This window comes from Rhinolophus sinicus, chromosome 3 (assembly GCF_057876585.1).
Source record: "Rhinolophus sinicus isolate RSI-liver-muscle chromosome 3, RSI-T2T, whole genome shotgun sequence".
Lineage (NCBI taxonomy): Eukaryota > Metazoa > Chordata > Mammalia > Chiroptera > Rhinolophidae > Rhinolophus > Rhinolophus sinicus.
This window is the reverse complement of record NC_142503.1, coordinates 21357659-21377981: the sequence shown is the minus strand read 5'-3', so window position 1 is coordinate 21377981 and position 20323 is coordinate 21357659. Positions and strand designations below refer to the sequence as shown.

At 33.9% G+C, this 20323-nt stretch overlaps 1 protein-coding gene across 4 annotated transcripts in view; it reads left to right on the top strand.

Annotated features, from left to right (window-relative positions):
- Nucleotides 1–19295, top strand: part of ZFR (zinc finger RNA binding protein) — a 69553-nt gene extending 50258 nt beyond the window's left edge. For 2 of the 4 annotated variants that reach the window (XM_088796469.1, XM_088796468.1), the window contains 5 exons: nt 179–276; nt 1138–1233; nt 15408–15519; nt 15626–15723; nt 17688–19295. In XM_088796469.1, the coding sequence (XP_088652595.1) occupies nt 179–276; nt 1138–1233; nt 15408–15519; nt 15626–15723; nt 17688–17867 (584 nt within the window). In that variant the 3' untranslated portion in view covers nt 17868–19295. The remainder of the gene's footprint in view (nt 1–178; nt 277–1137; nt 1234–15407; nt 15520–15625; nt 15724–17687) is intronic. The other 2 variants (XR_016020602.1, XR_016020601.1) reach the window with 1 other exon arrangement.
- Nucleotides 19296–20323: the final 1028 nt, after the last annotated feature.

Below are 20323 nucleotides of genomic sequence, written 5' to 3'. Positions count from 1 at the left end.
TTCCTTTTAATTGTCATTGGATTATGTAAATTTGTTGAAAATGATTCCCTGGGTGCATTCAAGTGCTGATAAACTCTCAAATGGCTCATGTGACACTGATGCTACTTTAAGGAAGTGTCTTGCTCACCTGGTCAAACACCCATTCCTCACTGCATTTTGCCAATTCAATCCATTTTAGATGTAACCTCGGGTATGGTGAAAGACCCACCGGACGTCTTGGACAGGCAAAAATGCCTTGACGCTCTGGCTGCTCTACGCCACGCTAAGTGGTTCCAGGTTCGGAACATCATTTTACTTTTTTATTGTAGCCTTATGAGAGAGTAGTTCAGTACAACATGTTTAACTGTGTTTAAACATTTCAAAACATTGCCCAAGCAACACTATTTTAAATTAAATTTCAGAAAACATGTTAACATAGAGAGCCGAGTTTGAAGATCTGCATATTGCAGTTACTATTCATTTGACAATAAACTTAGGTTTTGGGGGTGTTTTGTAGTTTGGGTTTTTTTATTTTTATTTTTAGTGACTATTACAGTTGACTTCTTTAAGAACATCACATGTTTTTGTACATATATTGTATTCCATAAGGCTGCAGATTAACTTTGCTTTAAATAATGGAATATGTGTTTAAAGCTTTGTGTATAGTTTTAAGATTTTTCCCCCCTCTTTCTCTAAGTTAATAAGTGTAGGGAGTGAAAGGTGAGGAAGCAGCTGTTTGGTTTAGTGACTTTGCAATCATGCAAAGGCACAGAAGGGAAACCAAACAGATTTCCTTAACCTCTCAGTCCCTAGACAAACTTTTTAGCTCTTTACTTTTTCTTTTATTTCTAATGTAGGCAGATTTTTTTTTTAAGTTTACTGATTTAAATGAACACAGGTCAAGGTCCACAGGGGATCAAGAAATATTATTCTTGTATAATCTGTTTACTTTGACCTAAAATACCAGCTTTTAAATACTAACCCTGGCATAAAATATTGCTGTAAATGGCAGCTCATTAATCCAATTATAAGTGTGGTTATTTTTGTTTTATTTTTATCTGAGCTTCCATTGAACAGTGGTATTTTGACTTTTTTTCATCAAGGGATATTGTCAATATTTCTAAGAGTAATTCAGTTGGTTTTTGTGTTGCTCTCAAGGCTAGAGCTAATGGTCTGCAGTCCTGTGTGATTATCATACGCATCCTCCGGGACCTCTGTCAGCGAGTTCCAACTTGGTCTGATTTTCCAAGCTGGGTGAGTAGTACCTAACTGTATGGTGTGAAAAATAAACATTTGGGAAATATTTCTGCAGTCTCATACTTAATTATGAACTTTATTTTCATTTCCTAAATACAGTTTCTTTCCTCTTCTAGTGAGAAATCCTGGGGATCTTAGAGTTTTTAATTTTCTGAGAATTTATTATTTAAACAGTTGCACTTAATGTTTCTTTTTGTATTTTCCTCTCCTTTTTTTGTTCTTACAGTGTTTAATTTTTTAAAAAATAACTGGTAATTGGCTTTTACATACATAGAAGTACAATGACTAAAAATGAACTATTAATCTCTCTTTACAAGGGTCTGTTGACATTTAAAAATAATAGATAAGGTTAAGAATTTTTAAAATTCAGAAATAATACACTATTTTAAAATAATGCATAAAGATGGGAAATTCAAATAATGCAGAAACACAAAATAAGAAGTGAAATTCTTATTTAAAGATGAATTATATCAACAGTTTGTTTTGATTTCTTCCAGGAAAAAAGAGGCACGCATGTACATATATATTTTTAATATATGTACAAGTATCCGTTTGATCTTTGAACTGTTTTGGTTCCTGAAGAACACAAATTCAGATAAAGAATTATTATAATTGAACTTAGGATTCCAGAGTTGGGTTGGGTTAGTGAGAATTGACTAGCTAGGGTTACCTGAAGTCTTTTTCTTTTCCTTTTTTTTAAACACAGGAGTGATCACGCTATTTACATTATTTGCATCTTTCTTAACAAAAGGCATCTTTGGAGCTCTTTGAGAAGGGCACAGTCAGGTCTCCCTCTTTCTCTGCATTGACTACATGGTATTCCCTTTGTATTGACATGCCATATTTTAACTGCTATCTATCTGTTCGATGGACATTGGTGTTGTTTGCAGTGTTTTGCTATTAAATCTTCATATTGTTGACAAACTTTTTTGTGAGTCTTATACTAAGGCTGGGACAAGGTCAAAGAACATGTGCTAATTAATTGTGCACCAGAAAGTTGGATTATTTAAAACTTCCAAAAACTATAGGAGTGAGCCTTTTCCTTCACACCCTCACTAACTGTGGGATACCATCACATTTCTTAACAATATAAGTAAAAAAGTGTGTCTCATTTTTAAATTTTTTTTTTTTTTTTTTTTTTAGTAATTGCTGGCATTTGCAATTATTTTTCTCTTTTAACTGCCAGTTGTTTGTTACTCATCATTTTCTTAATAATTTATACTCTTTCTATCAGAAATTAGCCTTTATCTGTATTGAAAATTACTTTTTCTGATTTTTCTTTTTTTTTCCTAATTAAAATTTATTGGGGTGGCAATGGTTAGTAAAGTTACATAGGTTTCAAGTGTACAATTCTGTAATACATCATCTATATATCACATTGTGTGTTCATCACCCAGAGTTAGTTCTCCTTCCATCACCATGTATTTGATCCCATTTACCCTCATCTACCACCCCCACGCTCCCACCCATTCCCCTACCCTCTGGTAACCACTAAACTGTTGTCTATGTCTATCAGTTTTTGTCTTATTCCTTTGTTGCTTTCAGTTTTATATCCCACATACCAGTGAAATCATATGATTCTCTACTTTTTGACTTAACTTCGCTTAGCGTAATAATCCCAAGATCCATCCGTGTTGTCACAAATGGCACTATTTCATCTTTTCTTACAGCAGAATAATATTCCACTGTGTATATATGCCACGTCTTCTTTATCCAATCCTCTGTCAAAGGGCACTTTGGTGGTTTCCATGTCTTGGCTACTGTAAATAAAGCTGTAATGAACATCGGAGCACATATATCTTTATGGCCAAATGTTTTCAGATTTTTTGGATAGATACCCAGGAGAGGGATTGCTGGTCATATGGTACTTCTATTTTTAATTTTTTGAGGAACCTCCACGCTGCCTTGCATAGCAACTGCATCCAATCTGCGTTCTCACCAACAGTTTATGAAGGTTCCTTTTTCTCCACAGCCTCTCCAACACTTGTTATTGTTTGTCTTGTTGATGATAGCCATTCTAACTGGTTTGAGGTGATATCTCATTGTGTTTTTTATTTGCATTTCTCTGATGATTAGTGATGTTGAGCATCTTTTCATATGTCTATTGGCCATCTGTATGTCCTTTGGAGAAATGTCTGTTCAGGTCCTCTGCCCATTTTTTAATTGGATTTTTGGGTTTTTTTGGTGTTGAGTTGTATGAGTTCCTTATATATTTTGGATATTAGCCCCTTATCGGAGGCGTTGTTTGCAAAAATCTTCTCCCATTCAGTTGGTTGCCTCTTTATTTTGTCGATGGTTTCTTTTGCTGTGCAGAAGCTTTTTAGTTTGATATAGTCCCATTCATTTGTTTTAGCTTTACTTCCCTTGCCTTTGAGGTCAATTTCCTAAAATCCTCTTTGATCCCAAGGTCCATAAGTTTAGTACCTATGCTTTCTTCTTTGCAGTTTATTGTTTCAGGTCTTATGTTTAGGTCTTTGATCCATTTTGAGTTAATTTTGGTACATGGTGACAGATAACAGTCTAGTTTCATTCTTTGGCATGTGATTTTCCAAGTCTCCCAGCAACATTTATCGAAGAGGCTGTCTGTTCTCCATGGTGTAATTTTGGCTCCTCTGTCAAAAATTATCTGCCTATATTTATGTGGGTTTATTTCTGGGTTTTCAGTTCTATTCCCTTGGTCTGTGTTTCTGTTTTTCTGCCAATACCATGCTGTTTTGCTTCTCAACTCTATAATAATTTTTGCTATATAAAAGTTTAAAAATTTTTACAAATTCTAACTCACTTATCTTTTATGATTTTGTATCCTACTTACAAAATCCTCTTGTATTTTTGGTTATAAATCCGTTCATACATGCGTTCTTCTAGAGGTTTTTTTTCCCCCATCAAATTTTTATTTTCTACAGGTGCATATATCTTTTTTAATACCTAGCAAAAGTTCCTAGGAGGATATTTTCCAACTTAACAATAGTGGTTGTCTCTGATGAGTGAGTAAAAGGGATTCTTAGGATAGAGATCTATATAATGTTTGGTTTTTTCCAGGATAAAATATGCATCTATTGCTTATACAATTAATTTAAAAATTATTAATTGATTAAAGTTGGATCCAGCTATATGTTTTACCAGACCAACTGACAATTATTTCAGTACCATTTAATAATTTAATAATGATTGTCTGTTCTCCCAACCCCCAGTTTGAAATATCATTATCATAAACCAGGGGCAATTTTACCTGCTACGGGATATTTGACAATGTCTGGAGACATTTTTATATAGTTGTCAAAATTGGTCACCAGTAGCATTGAGGTTGAGAAACCCTGTCATAAACCAAAGTTCCTTTTTTTGTGGGCCTGTTTTCTGTGATTGTCTTTTTATTCTTCAGCCCATTTTCTTCTCTCGAACTACTCTCTTGATTATTGAAGCTTCATAGTGTTTTTAAAGTTCTGATTGTTCATCTCATGCCCTCTCTCCATTCTCTTCCCCCTGTTATAAACACAGAAGAATTTTTTTGGCTTTTCTCATATGTTTGTTTTTCCAAGTGAACTGGACAACCATTTCGTTCAGTTTCTCCAAAGTTCCCTTGATGGTTTCTGTGTAGTACTGCATTGAGTCAGCAGGTTAATTTGGGGACTGGCATCACTTGATAATTACAGTACTAACTCTTCTTAGCCAAGATTATGGAATGTCCTTATTGAAATTTATGTACCTATTTAGATTTGAATATCTTCTGTGCATGTTAAGTGGTTTTGGTTTTTTTGTTCCTAAGTATTTTATCTTTTAGAGTTATTTTTCCTCACATTCTATCTTCTGGTTATTGTTTATGTATATAAAAGCTGTTAACTTTGGATATTAATTTTGTAACCCAACACCTGATTGCATTTTTTTATTTGTAATAAGTTTTTTCGTGTGATTCTCTTAGGTTTTCTAGTCTTTGAATCATATCTACAAGTGATATTTTGCCTTCTTCCCAATATTTTTCCTTTTTTTTTTCTTCTAATTTACTTGGTACTTCTATAATAAATATAGAATAAAAGAAATAATGCTATCCCTTCCATGTTATGTTCCTAATTGTATTGAAAAGGCTTCTATAGTGTAAAGTGATGTATAGCATTTTATTCGAGATATTTACTTCCTTGTCATGTTAGAAGTATCAGTCTTTTCCTGGTTTACTAAGTAATTTTGAGTCAGGAATGGAAATTGAACTTTATCACATAATTTTTCAAAGTATTGACATAAATTTATAGTAAATTTCTTCTTTAATCTGTTAATATTGTGTATTATACAAGTAAGTGTTCTCATATTGAACTACCTTTGCATTCCAGGAATGACTCTCATATAGTATACGAGAATAATTTTAAATGAACTGTTAAGTTTGTTTGCTGATAGTCTATTTAGGACTTTTGCAGTGACATAAAATAATTATTTTGTAGTTTTGTTTGTCTCCTTTGTCAGATTTTGAATCTATAATGCACTAACTCTATAATAATGTTACAGAGTTTGGAATTTTTGTTCTTGTATCTGGTAGCATCTTTATTACTACCTTTTTTGCTTTCAATTTTTCCTTGTTTGATTGATCGATTAGACTACCCAGTAATAGCAGTACCCATATGAAAGCAAAATGACAAATGGTGTGTTTCAGTATTTATTTGTGATCAGAACTTACCAAATTCTCAGTAGATTGAAATATAAAAATACACAAGCATCATAACTTCAAATTTTAAAAATTTATAGAATTAAGCATTCTGTATCATTTTACTTCCTGCTTCCTTGAACTTCAGTCCCCTCATCCCAGGTGCCCTTTGATGCTTTTTCTGTTTTACTAAGCCCAAGCTTCAATACATATGAGAATGGACTCTCAGGCCACTCCTTCAAGGCCACTCCTGGAGTCTGGAGGTCCACCACTTGCAGATGGCCTTGCTCTGCCCTACACCTTATTTTTCCTCTCATCAGAAAGAGCGATCAACTTCAGAGGGCACTCTCGCCTTTGAAGGTACAGAGCTGTAAGAGCCGAGTGGGAAAGAAAGGATGCACAGGAGAAAGGAATTTGGGGGCATAGGCCATTGCAGGGTAGTGATGGGAGAGTCAGGGAGGGCAATCGCTAGCTGATCTTTGAAATCATGTACATATAAAGTACACCAGTATTTCAGTAGTTGGAAACACACCAAGACGTCAGTGTTTTGAATTTTAAAATTACTCCTAGTATTTGGTACTTCTATAATAAACTTTAGGCAGTGGTTTATCTATTTTTTTCCCCTTCACCCCAAAGAATCAGCCCTTTAGATTTATCTGTCATATCTACCATTTTCCTCTTTAATAATTCATTAATTTCTGATTTGTTTTCCTTGGGTTTATTTTTATTGTTCTTTTACACACTTCTTGAGTTACTTATTTAATTCACTCACACTTTAATTATGTAGAGGTGTTAAAGCTGTAATTTAAAGCTGAACACAGATTTTTGGCCATGTACGTAATATTTTTCTGTTTATTTTCCATTCTATCTGAAATTTATATTAATATTATTGCTTAAGCCAAGAGTAGTTTTGAGGAAATTTTTAAAGTCTACATGATTGAAGGAGGGTGGCTTTTGTTTCTGTAAAAAAAAAACACAAAGTTTGTATAGCATTGTCATCTAATAAATGTATTCTATTTGCAGTTTTTTTTATTTAAACTTTTTCTTTGTGGTCCAGTAATATGTACAATTTTTATAAACCAGACACTTAAAAGATGTGTTCTCAACAGTGTACAATATATACATCTTAGTTCAAGTTCATCAGTCATTCTGTTCGTACCTTCTATATTCTTTCCTTAAATATTTTTTGTGTACTACATCTGAATATGGACTGACCAAAATGAATTAAAATCTGCTACTCTATTATATTTCTGTTAATTTCTCTTACATTTCTTACTGTTTCCGCTTTATTGTTTTGTTGCAGTGATATTTTGGACATAAACACTTAAGATGGTTATGTTGTGAATCTGAACCCTTTGCCATTATAAAGGACCCCTCATTTAATACTGTCTGCCATGAGTTAATAAGAATTGTTCACTTATTAATATTGAAACTCTACCTTTCTTTTTGTTAGCATTTTTCTGGTGTGATTCTGTTCATGTTTCGTTTGTTTTCTTCTGTCTTTTGCTGTAATTCTTATCTTTTTCCTTTTCTTGTTCTTATGAATGTTTTCCTTCTGATTTAGGCAATTAGCTATCCTTCTAATTTTATGTGATATTATCTTTTATCTATTTGTTTAACAATTTTAGATAATGTCTGTCAATCTCTCATCTATAAAAGCGGAGAAAATTATCACTTCTTCCTACACCCCTTCCTTCCTCCTTTGGGCTTTTTGTTGTTTCTTCTTTCATTTGTTTCATTTGTTTCTTTTAAATAAGCAATAATGTATTTAAACTTGTTTCTTGGTTTATTTATATGCTGATTCCACTTTAGAAAAGGAGGGAATTTATACACTTATACTTTTTTAAACCTTAAAAGTGTAACAGTAACTACATTTACTTTATGTATAAAAGTAACTACATTTACCTTATGTAGTGTTATTTCCTATGATTGTTTATGTTCCAGATTTTTAAAACCACTAGGTTTTTTACTGGGGTTTCTCCTATTCATTTCTTTTTTTTTTTTTAAGATTTTATTGGGAAAGGAACAGGACTTTATTGGGGAACAGTGCATACTTCCAGGACTTTTTCCAAGTCAAGTTGTTGTCCTTTCAATCTTAGTTGTGGAGGGTGCCGTTCAGCTCCAGGTCCAGTTTCCGTTGTTTGTTGCAGGGGGCGCAGCCCACCATCCCTTGTGGGAGTCAAACCGGCAACCTTGTAGTTGAGAGGGTGCGCTTCAACCAGCTGAGCCATCCGGGAGCTCAGAGGCAGCTCAGCTCAAGGTGCCTTGTTCAATTTTAATTGAAGGGGGCAGAGCCCACCATCCCTTGTGGGAGTCGAGGAGTCGAACTTGAAACCTTGTGGTTGAGAGCCCACTGGCCCATGTGGGAATCATACCGACAGCCTTCGGAGTTAGAAGTATGGAGCTCCAACCGCCTGAGCCACCGGGCCGGTCCCTCCTATTCATTTCTTGATTGACTGTATTTTGTCATCAGGTAGTTTTTATCAAAAAGTGTTTAAGTTTCTTGAATTTCTTTTATGTTTGAGAATCTGCCAATTGACATTACTTTAATGAGAAACACATTGTTGGGTCATAGTTTTTCCCTCTTAATTTCAAATATTGCTATCAATACATTATCATCAGGCATTGAGTATTGCAAAGTCTTAAGTCCAGCCTAATTATTTTGCCTTTACTTAGGCTGTTGAAAGAATTCCTTGTTTATCCTCGAATTTCAGTAACTTTAATCAGATTATGACTTGGATTCTATTGCTTCCCCCCCTTTCTTCCACCTCCACTCTCCATTCAAGCCATTGTTTCTCAATCTAGCGTGTAGGCCACAGCTCCCTGGCCCATGCTGGTATTGTGAGCTTTGCGCTCCCCCGGCTGAGGCAATCAGTCGCCAGTTGTCGGTTGGCTCCTCACAGCAGCTCACGGCAGCCAGTCGCTCATGGCAGCACACAGCATCCTGCAGCAGCTCAGGCCAACCTCCAGCTGCTCATGGCAGCCCAGCTCCAGGGAGTGCTGTTGTTCATAAGCTGTTGTTCACAATCTTAGCTGTAGAGGGCGTAGCTCACTGGCCCATGTGGGAATTGAACTGGCAACCTTGGCTTTAGGAGCAGTGCTTCAATCACCTGAGCCACTGGGCCGTCCTGGATATAAGCATTTCATTGAAATCTTTATGTTCTTTTGTCCTACAGATTTGATTTTTCTTTCAGTTTGATTAATTATGTCTAATGTCATTCTCTATTTTAGGGAGACCAATTATTCTTATCTTGGATTCTCTTTGTCCTGCATAGCTATTGTCTTTGTGACTATTTTAATCTTTGTTCTCTTTATTGTTGCGTACCCTGTTATTGTCTCTGGCAGTAACTTGATTTTCCACTATGTCCTAATCCTCTGTGCTACTTATAATAAATTCATTAGTTCTATAATAGTGTTATTTTGCATTTCAATTTTCTTTATTAGCTTTGTAATCTTTTCATCTCACCTTTGAGCTCTTAATTTTATTGTCTACTTTTATGCATCAAGTTGTCTTATAACTCAAAATGTTAGCAGATTACATCTCCATTAAATTAAGGTTCTTCAAGAGTAGATTATTATTATTTTTTAATAGTTATTTTTTGTGCAGTTTTTGGTTCACAGCAAAATTGAGCAGAAATTACATAGAGTTCCCACATCCCCTCTGCCATGTACAGCCTCCCCATCAATATTTTGCAGCAGCAGTGCACTTGTTACAAGCAATGAACTATTAGGTTGGTGCAAAAGTAATTGCGGTTTTTGCAATTATTTCTAACCTTTTAAACTGCAATTACTTTTGCACTAACCTAATAGAATTAACTATAATTATCACTCAAAGCCCGTAGAGAATAGATTTTTTTCATGCTGTTTTCCACGCAAATACAAAGATGTCACGCCTGGTTTGTTTTTGTTTTTTTTCATCTCGTTAGTGCTTAGCGTCTTCAGTTCACAATATCAGCTTTACGTGCCGAGACATCCAAACAAGAATTGTCACATTTTTAAATACCTCTCCTTTTTTGTTCACCTGTGAGCTGTACCTTGAGGATTGCTTATGAAAAGGAATAGGGTTTGGCTGCATGCAGCCTTGTTATAGACATGGGCTGTGCTTTCTTCTGTGTCTTGATCAGATGTGCTGTGCTACTCTGAGGTGGGTTCCATTGGCACACCTTTAGGCTTTAGGTTTCAAACCCAGGATGGGCTCATGGAGCATTTGCCTATGCAGAATCTGCTGTATTTGTTTTCTGAGTCTGTTTGTCATCTCCTTTTCAGGAACAGCTTACAATTCCCTGAACCAAGAAGGGGTTTTGGCTGTGTGAAGCCACTTTGGGACCTTGTGTTGAGAGTTCACAGCCATCTTTGATATTTATCTCTACCTCTCCTTTGGAAGATCTTACCTTATTTTTATCTACATGTTATCCAAATGTCTATTTATTGTTAGACATAATTAGATGTGGATAATTAGGATTCTTTTGCTCTTCCCTTCCTCACTTCCACAAAGGGTCTCTATTATGGTGAATTCTATTACTTTACCTTTCTCTGATGAGATGGAAGATGGTCAGAAGGGGTTTTTACAATTAGGAAAATATCTTTTCTTGGGACTATTTGCAACTTGACTTGTTCCACTTCTCCAAATTGGCAGGTTACTGGTGAAATTTTTTGGATTTTTTCACTCACCTGCCAACCCCCACCTCCATATTCTTTCTAGAAAGCCAATATAAGAGCTACATGGAGAGTTTGCCAAGCTACTTAGTTTCTTGGAAATGTTCTTTCACTGGCCTTTTCCTCTGTTTTGTTGAAGTTAATTTCAGTTTTGATTGGTTGACAGTAGTGTGTGTTGTAACATTTTTTTTTTTAACTTTTATTTATTTCAAGTGTTTTTCCAGGACCCACTCATCAGCTCCAAGTCAAGTATTTGTTTTAATCTAGTTGTGAAGGGCAACAGCTCACAATGGCCCATGTGGGGATCGAACTGGCAATCTTATTGTTAAGAGCACCACGCTCTAACCAACTGAGCTAACTGGCTGCCCCATAACATATTTCTTAATCATTATCATGTTTTGGGGGCAAGAGATCTTGAGATTTGGTTTTTAACTATCACCTTAAGCAGAGACTAACTTTTCTTCTTGATTTCCTTAAAGGAAATTTGAAATTCTTAGAAGCTTTATTATTTTCAATTTTATTTAGCATTCGAGTTACTTAGTTTGAATGTCTTTAACAATGCCTGCTTTTAAGCTCTTCCTTTACCACTGCGATGAGTATTGAAAATGGTACTCTGCCTTCAAATTAGTTTTTCTTTTGTCCTGAATCTATAGTGTTGGGTAAAGAAAATACAAAGTTCTATTGTAAGGTTAGTCTGGCATCAGAATTGCTATATGGTACCTAAACCTCTAGAATGCTATACCTGCTGTAATTTACAAAAAGGTATGTAGTTAATATATATTAGGGTGAGGAATATTTTACACAAAAGAATGATCCGTGACAACGTGGATGAACCTCTCAAACATGTGAATGAAGCCAGACACAAAAGGTCACACATTATATGATTGCATTGGTATGAAATATCCAGAATACACATAAAGACCTACTACAGATTGGTGGTTGCCATAGGCTTGGGGAAGGATAGAATATGGGAACAAACTGTTTAATGGGTAAGGGGCTTTACTTTGAAATGATGGAAACATTTTGGACTAGATAGAGGTGGTGATTGCAAAACATAGTGAATGTACTAAATACCACTGAATTATTTACTTTAAAATAGTTAATTTTATGTTACGTGAATTTTGCCTCGCTTATATTTTTAAAAAGAATGATCTGTCAAATGTAAAAGGACTGCTCCCAAAGAAGCTGAGAGAAATGCCATAATTATACTTTCTGTTCAAACAGCAGTTGAAATGTGTGATTTAACATTTCTTTGCACATATGTTATTGGATTTTCAAGAGTATTTTAGATAGATGCAAAAAATTTAGATTTTAGTGGTGGTGGCTTGTAGTAAGAAAATCACTTTTAAAACTCACTAATAAAGAGTTTTTAAATGATAGGACACTGACATCTCCGGGCAAAGAACTGATATTTCTTAGAATCAGCAACTTATACTTTTGAATATATCATCATTCACTTTAGCTTAAAAATAATAACTCAGCACTTAGCTACCACTTAACAAAACAACCTAAAGTGCACACTCACTGCTAAATCACCAGTAGCTGTGAGTAAACTCTTGACAGTTTTTATTAAGAATTGTTAAGTATGAAATAAGGTGCTGTGCATAAGTATAATACAAAATTGTAACATCTTGCAAATGGATTTAGGAATGGAAGTCTGTCGTGCATGTATCAATATTACTCTATCAATTGGAATATAGAATTGGCTTTTGTATATACAATTGCTTGTAATTGTATTCATAAAATCCTATTTTAATAACAAACATCTTTATAAAATGGGAATTACATCTGTCTCCGAAAGGTGATCGTGATGATTAAAATTGATTAATGTGTGTAAAGGCTCAGAACAGTGCTTAGTATATAATAAGCACTCAGTTACAATGGTGAAAAGGGTAACTGCTACTGTTATTGTTATTTAATCATGCTACTATTGCTATTATTTAACCAGAATTCCTAGTGTTAGATATTTCCATTGTTTCCAGTCCATTACAGATAAACATCTGCACTGAATAAATTTCCTGTTTTTATTTAAGTATAGTAATCCTATAGTAAATCTTTAGTGCTGGCATTGGTGGTATGTGCCTTTGATCTTGCCAGTTGTATACTAAAAAAAGGTTTTACCAGTTTACACTCAACACCAAATGAAAGTATCTGTGTTACCACAATCTCACAGGTGTTTTTTAAAATATGGCCCTTGACCTCTGCCAGAGCTAGAAACTAATATCCAAGGAAATTAGTTGTTACCTGTCTTGATCACCCATTGATAAAAAAAATATTTATTGAGATACAGTTGTAGTTAAAAAAAAAAAAGGATTTTGAGTCACAGACCTGGGTTCAAATCATAATCTTTTCATCTTCTAGCTGTATAACTTTGGACAACTACTTAACCTCTTTAAGTTTTCTTTTTAATCTTTAAAATTGTGGCTTAATAGCGTCTAGTTATGAAAATTAAATGCATTTAAAGTGCTTAGCATGGTACCTGCCATTTTGTAACTAGCATTATTGTTATTAATATTACTAGAGATGGGGAAGATAATATGCTTCCTGACTTTTTTAAAGCAAATACTACAATCATTGATTTCAGATTATTTAATGTAGAGAATTTTTCTCTTTAAATAACTTTAGCTACCAAGATCCTTTATATTATAGTTAATTATCATTTCCCTAATTTGATTCTGTTCATCTTTCATATTGTCCTTTTACTTATGAATTCATACATTTTAGAGTTTATAAATCACATGTATTCCACTTCTATTGCTTAGGAAAGCCACAAACTGTAGACATCTATTGAAGAATAGCCATGTTCTGTAGAAAATTAACATTTTTAAATTGCTTGCTTTCACAGGAGATGATCTGACCTAGAAGTCAGATACTTGACTTAGTTTCATTGTGTTTAAATACATTGTCTTTTTGTTTTTCATAAGTAAATCATTTCTTTCTTGGTTTTTAATTAGTTTCTACCTTTATATGCAAGTATAAATCACGAATTCCCACTTCTTAGGCCAGTCAACAAGCAATTTTTGAGAAAGGTTTGAATTACTTGAAACATTCTCTATCTTGACATACAGATTATAGGTGATTATTTAATACTTGTTTTTCCCTTAATATTTTCTAAAGGTACTAAGTAAAAGTTTGGAAAGTTGCATATTTTATGTTTGGTATTTTAAGCCTAACATCAGTAAGTAATTTGCTTGTTATTCTTGACTTCTTTTATCAGTAGGATTATTTTCACATTGTTTCCAAAAGTTTTCTGTTTCATAAACATATTAAGTATTTACTACTTGCTGGCCATTTATGCTAGGCAAAGAGGTTTAAAATATGTGACATTCAACTTATCTTTCAGAATTTCACATTCTGTCGGACATCCTAAAATAATACTTGATTTGTTTGAAATAGAAATTTATTGCACACTCATAGAGCTGTCTGGAAAACTACAGCTGATTCCTTAAAATACTGAAAATTTTCAATGAAAATCCTTCAAAAATCTTGACATCTTCTGCATTATTAAACTGGATAAACTGAACCTCTTAATTTTTTTAGTTGTGATTTACATTTATCACCATGAACATTATTTTCAATTTTATTTCAATCTCTCATGCTGCCAGTTGTCATATTTTACTGTTGTTAATGTGCACTGTCTCTTTAAATTCCCGTCTCTCTTAAAACTTATTCCTAATTTGTGTGGGACTGCAATATTCCTGTGTCGAAACTTTATAGAATTCTTAGTGAAAAGATTTGAGTAATGGCCTAGGAGTGAATAACTTGACATAGTTTTTCCCCCTGATTAAATTTATGAGCTTTTTAAGCACACAACTAAAAATTGGATTCTCACTAAGGTATTTTCAGCCTCAGTATCATTTTAAGGATTTCACTGTAGTTCCAATCTGTTTACTTCCTTGGAATTGTTATTGGTGATCTTATTTAAGTTAAAAGCTACAACATGGGTGAACCCTAAGTGAAGGAAGCCAGACACCAAGTCACATTTTACATGGTTTCATTTGTATGAAATATCCAGAATAGGTAAATCTATAGGAATAGAAAGTGATTTAGTGGTTGCCAGGGATTAAAGGAAAGGGAGAATGGAGAATGACTACTAATGGGTATGGAGTTTCTTTTGGGAGTGATGAAAGTATTCTGGTATTAGAGAGTGTTTATGATTGAACAACTTTGTAAGTGTATTAAAGACCACTGAGTTGTATACTTTAAAAGAGTGAATCTTGTCATGGGGATTATGTCTCAATTTTAAAAATCTGTATGAAAGCAAATTTTCTAATACACCCTTCAAAATACTTCCTGGGTAGGCTGCTATCTAAATCTGTGCTTTTACGTTTGTCTTTTATTCATTGTGAAAGCATAATATGTATTTTCCTTAGGGATAATAGAAGTTCAGTTGTGCATTATATGAAAATTTAGATAATATACATTGTTTGTAAAATAAAAATAAAAAAGTCTTCTTAGTATAAGATTGATCTGCTCTAACTCCTTAGTATCATCAGTCTGTAGGTATTAAAGAACAAATGTATATTAGCTCTAAATATCTAAAGAATTTTAAAGACTCGTATTTTAACAGTAAAGGATAACAATAAAAATAGTTTTAAAAACCTATTAATCTACTTTACATTTTTCTTTATTATAAATTGTAAAATCTTTTAAAAATCTGAATTACATATTGCCTTATGAGTTTTGTTTTCATTACTTATTTAATTTTGATGGTTTTTGTATTGTAATGTATTTTTTTTTTTGTTTTTGTGATTTGTTCTATGTAACTTTTTAAGTCTTTAAAATTTTTAATTTTCATTAAGTAGTTTGTCATTCTAAGTGTTTGCAAATGGATAATTCCTTTGGTCTGTAAACTGTTAAACACATTTTCTTACGTTTTTATTTTTAGGCTATGGAGTTACTGGTAGAGAAAGCAATCAGTAGTGCTTCTAGTCCTCAGAGCCCTGGAGATGCACTGAGAAGAGTTTTTGAATGCATTTCTTCAGGGATTATTCTTAAAGGTAAATTTTACTTCAGTTTTAATGTTTGTATATTTGATAATTGAATAAGAACTCTTCTTTCTTTGACAAAAAGCTAATCTTATTCTCACTATGGTGATTGCTGTAGGTAGTCCTGGACTTCTGGATCCTTGTGAGAAGGATCCCTTTGACACCTTGGCAACAATGACTGACCAGCAGCGTGAAGACATCACATCCAGTGCACAGGTACCTGTGTGTTCCTAATCCCAAAGCTTTGGTGGGTCACCACCCATAAGGTTTTGTTTTTTTATAACTGTCTTTTAGAAGAGATACTGTGTAGTATTCATTCTGCTGCTGCTTTAGTAAGTAAGCCCTTAGAAGGGATTATAATTTAAACTAGATTTCCCTGATATACCCTTAAATTTTATTATTTTAACTATGTGTGTCTAGTTAAGTGTATTACGTAAATATAAAAATGCAGCAGCATACATATCAAGATCAGTAGAGAAACTATGTCCTCCGGTTGTACAGAAGTGTTGTGATGTGATGTGATGTGTAGTTTGTGGAATTATTGTTATAGTTTACCTTTTCCTGCCACTGGGAACGCCATCTAATGAGGTAATTAAAAGTGTGGGCTCTGGAGTCAAGACACCTTGGGTTTGAATTCCAGCTCTGCCATCTCATCTATAAAATGGGGATAAAAGCAGTTTTTGTCTCAAGCAGGATTGTTGGAAGGATTGAATGAATTCACATGTGGAACTTTAATGTGTGTATCGTGTACTATTGGGTTGGCTCCAACTCCTGGCGACCCTGTGAATGAGTGATGTCCACCGTGTCCTGTCCTCAGCAGCCCTGCTCAGCTCTGCAGATTCATGCCTAGGGCTTCTTTTATGGAGTCAGTCCATCTCATATTTGGTCTTCCTCTTTTCCTGCTGCCTTCTATGTTTTCCCCCAGCATTATTGTCTTTTCCTAAGAAGCCTGCCTTTTCATGATGTGCCCTAAGTAGGACAGCTTCAGTTTTGTCATTTTTGCCTCCAATGATGTTTTAGGCTTAATTTGCTCTAGAACCCGCTTATTTAGTCTTTCTGGTGGTCCAGGGTATCCGTAGAGCTCTCCCTCCAACACCATAGTTCAAATGAATCATTTTTGTTCCTATTACCTGCCTCAGTATTCATCTTTATGTTAGCTATTATCACAATCACTATTATTTATTAATCCTGTTTGAAGAAGAATCATGGAAAAGGAAAAAATATGTGAACTGAATGAATGAATGAAAAAAATCAATCTAAGACTCCCATAGCTTTACCTTTTTGTTTCCAGAAATGTGTTAAATGTACTATCTCATCTGACAAAAAATAAAGAGGAGTTAAAAATAGTCTAAACAGTGCCACTTTGGAAAACAGTTTGACTCCTACGTGCATGAATACATACCCAAGAGAACTGAAAACATGTCCACACAAAAACTTGTACATAAATCTTCATAGCAACATTATGCATAATTGCCAAAAAGTGGAAACATCCCAGATGTTCATCAGTTGGTGAATGGGTAAACAACTATAGTATATCCACACAGTAGAATATTATTCAGCCATTAAAAGAAATGAAGTACCGATACGTGCTACAATATGGATGAACATTGAAAACTTTATACTGAGTGAAAGAAGCCAGACACAAAAAGCCATATGATTCCATTTATATGAAATATTCATAGTAGGAAAATTTACAGAGACAGAATGGTAGATTAGTGATTGTCAGGGTGGTACAGAAATCATTTCAAAAAATAAACAGTTACATTGAGGGTTATATCGTATAGTTAAAGTTGCCATTTAACCAAATAACTATAATAAAATCTCCTTGAATTAGTTTAAAGGGTGTATATTCCCAGAAATTTGAGGAATAGTGCCTCAAGTCCCTCTGGTTTCGAGATTCCATGAGATCTTGTGACTGTGTATACATAGCCATGTAGTGAAAATTTTCCTTAGTTCATGAAATTAACAAGTTGAAGTATGATTCTCCTTGTGTAAATCTGGGTGATTGAGTGAGTGTGTGCAAATGGGGAAATATGTGACTATGACCCAAAAAGGGGTTCACTGAATAAGTTGACACTTTTCTTTTGCTGTATATTATTTCAGATTGTTTTTTTTAACGAACATAATACTAAATTTTTTATTTTTTAAATTAACTCTTAACTTCTGACTCTTTGTTGCAGTTTGCGTTGAGGCTCCTTGCATTCCGCCAGATACACAAAGTTCTAGGCATGGATCCATTACCCCAAATGAGCCAGCGTTTTAACATCCACAACAACAGGAAACGAAGAAGGGATAGCGATGGAGTTGATGGATTTGAAGCTGAGGGGAAAAAAGACAAAAAAGATTACGATAACTTTTAAAAAGTTTCTGTAAATCTACAGTGTTAAAAACAACAGATGCCCATTTGTTGGCTGTTTTTCATTCATGATAATGTCTACTTTGAAAAATTTATCAAGAATTTCATGGAAGAACCAAGTTTTTCTATGTCATTAAAATCTTAATGTACAGTGTTAGGTGTTATATGAATGGAAAGACACCCCCCAAAAGAATTGTGCTCCAACTATGGGAAAACTGGTTCAGATGTTTTTCCCATTATTTTGGTTTTATTTACTGGTTATCCTAGTTCCCCCTATTTTTGTGTCTTTTATTAACTAGTCTTATTAAATATCTTTACTGTATTTAATGCAGTATTTGTGCTTCAGTTGCTATGTGTATTTTGAGATTTTTATTTAGAGGTTTTGTTTGTTCTTTGACACTAGTTATTTCTTTGTGTTATAGATGATACCTTTACCCCTTCTTAATATTTTACAGCAGTACGTTTTTTTGCAACGTGAGACTGCAGAATTTTTTCCTTTTGTTTTGTTATTCTATATGTGATGGATTACAACACAAAAGGTTATCCTGCCATTTAAGTGCTCAGAACTGAATGTTTCTGCAGATCTTGTGGCATTTGTTTCTCTAGTGTGATATATAAAGGTGTAATTAAGACAGATTTCTGTTAATCTAATCAAGTTTGCTGTTAGTTGTGCATTAGCAGTATAAAAGCTAATATATACTATATGGTCTTGCAACAGTTTTAAAGCCTCTGCATAATTAATAATAAAAATGCATGACATTTTTGTTTTTAATAGACTTTTAAAATTATAATTTTAGGTTTGACACGTAGATCTTTGTACAGTTGACTTTTTGACATAGCAAGGCCAAAAATAACTTTCTGAATATTTTTTCTTCTGCGTAAGTGGAAAGGGCATTTTTCATACTATAAGTGGGCTAACCAATATTTTGAAAAGAACTTTATTGTTGTGCAACTAACAACAGTAACTAGCCCTTAATTATGATGACAGTTCCTTATTGGTATGTGTGAGATTACTCCAGCGACTATTATATATAACACAGTTGAATGATTCCTCCCCCCTCTACCCCCACACCCCATCACCCAGATAATTTACAGTTCTATTAACAGTTTGGTTGATAAAGTATTACTGATAAAAAATTAAGATTATCTAAGGGGAAAAAACCAATTATTTGGTGTGGCCATCTTAAATGCTTATGTGTCCTACAAAAAGCTAAATATCCTAGCAGTGGTGTAATGAAAAGTTACATCTTACTGTTGATGTATGTATGCTCTGGTACACAGATGTCATTTTGTTGTCAGCACTACAGTGAAATACACAAATAAAAACTTAAGTTCATATAATGACTTAAATGTATTATATGTTAGAATTGACATCATAAACTGCTTTTGCTTTGAAATGACTTATGCTTCAGTAAAACCATATTCAAATGTATTGGGTACTTACATCTTGTTTTTCCTGACAACTGTTTGTTGCCTTAGCCCATAATTTCCAGAAAATTTTGTAATTCAGTACCATATTGGTTCAATTTTTTTCTTGGGTCAGAAGCTTCCTCCGGTCTCTTAGAGAACCAGGAGACTGTAGAAGACCATGGGGGTACAAGAACAGGAGACTTGGGTTTTTCTTTCAAGTTTTTCACATATTATCTTTGTAGATTGGGCAAGCCTTTTTCTTTTTTAAAAATTTCATTTTTTGGGTCTCATTTTACTCTTGAATAGTCACCCAGTAAATTTTTGGAGTTTTCAGAGTTATCTTAAGAGAGAAGAAAATAACTGAAATTTGTCACACACTAATGACAGACACCATGCTTGTTTGGTCTTTTCATGTTTTCCCGTTTAAAACTATCATAACAATAAGTGAAGGTGCTATATTTCTTATTTTTCAGATGAGAAAATTGAAGCCCAAAGTGGCAAACTAAAGATTACACATCAATTTAAGTGATAGAGTTGAAATTGAGGGGTTTCAAAGTTTATGCTCAGCATTTGCCATACTGCTCCCTTCATCTTGGAATTATGTTCTAAAAATGCTTTTGTTGCATGTTTTAAATTTTTGGTTTGGATGTCTTCATCCAGATACACAATTGGTGCCATTTAAATTATTTACTAAAATAATTATTTCGGTATTTTTTTTTTTTTTTTGCATGGCCTAATTGTTTACATAGCTGTGGCTAGACTCACATTAACCATATTATATGAAATAACATGGATTGAACATTCTTTAGTATCTTCTTGACGATTTTTAAAGAAAAATACAAACTTTAGTCAAGCAGCATTGGTTATCAACCTCCTCTAATGCATTCTTGAACCACTTGTTTTGGCAACTAATTATGTGGTATTCTTTGCATCTCGGGCTGGCTTTCCCTGTTATTAGTGCATGCTTATGTTACAGTAATTTAATGATAACCCAAATAAAATTGATTTCTCTATCCCACCCTCAATTATATAATGCATTCCAAATTAGAA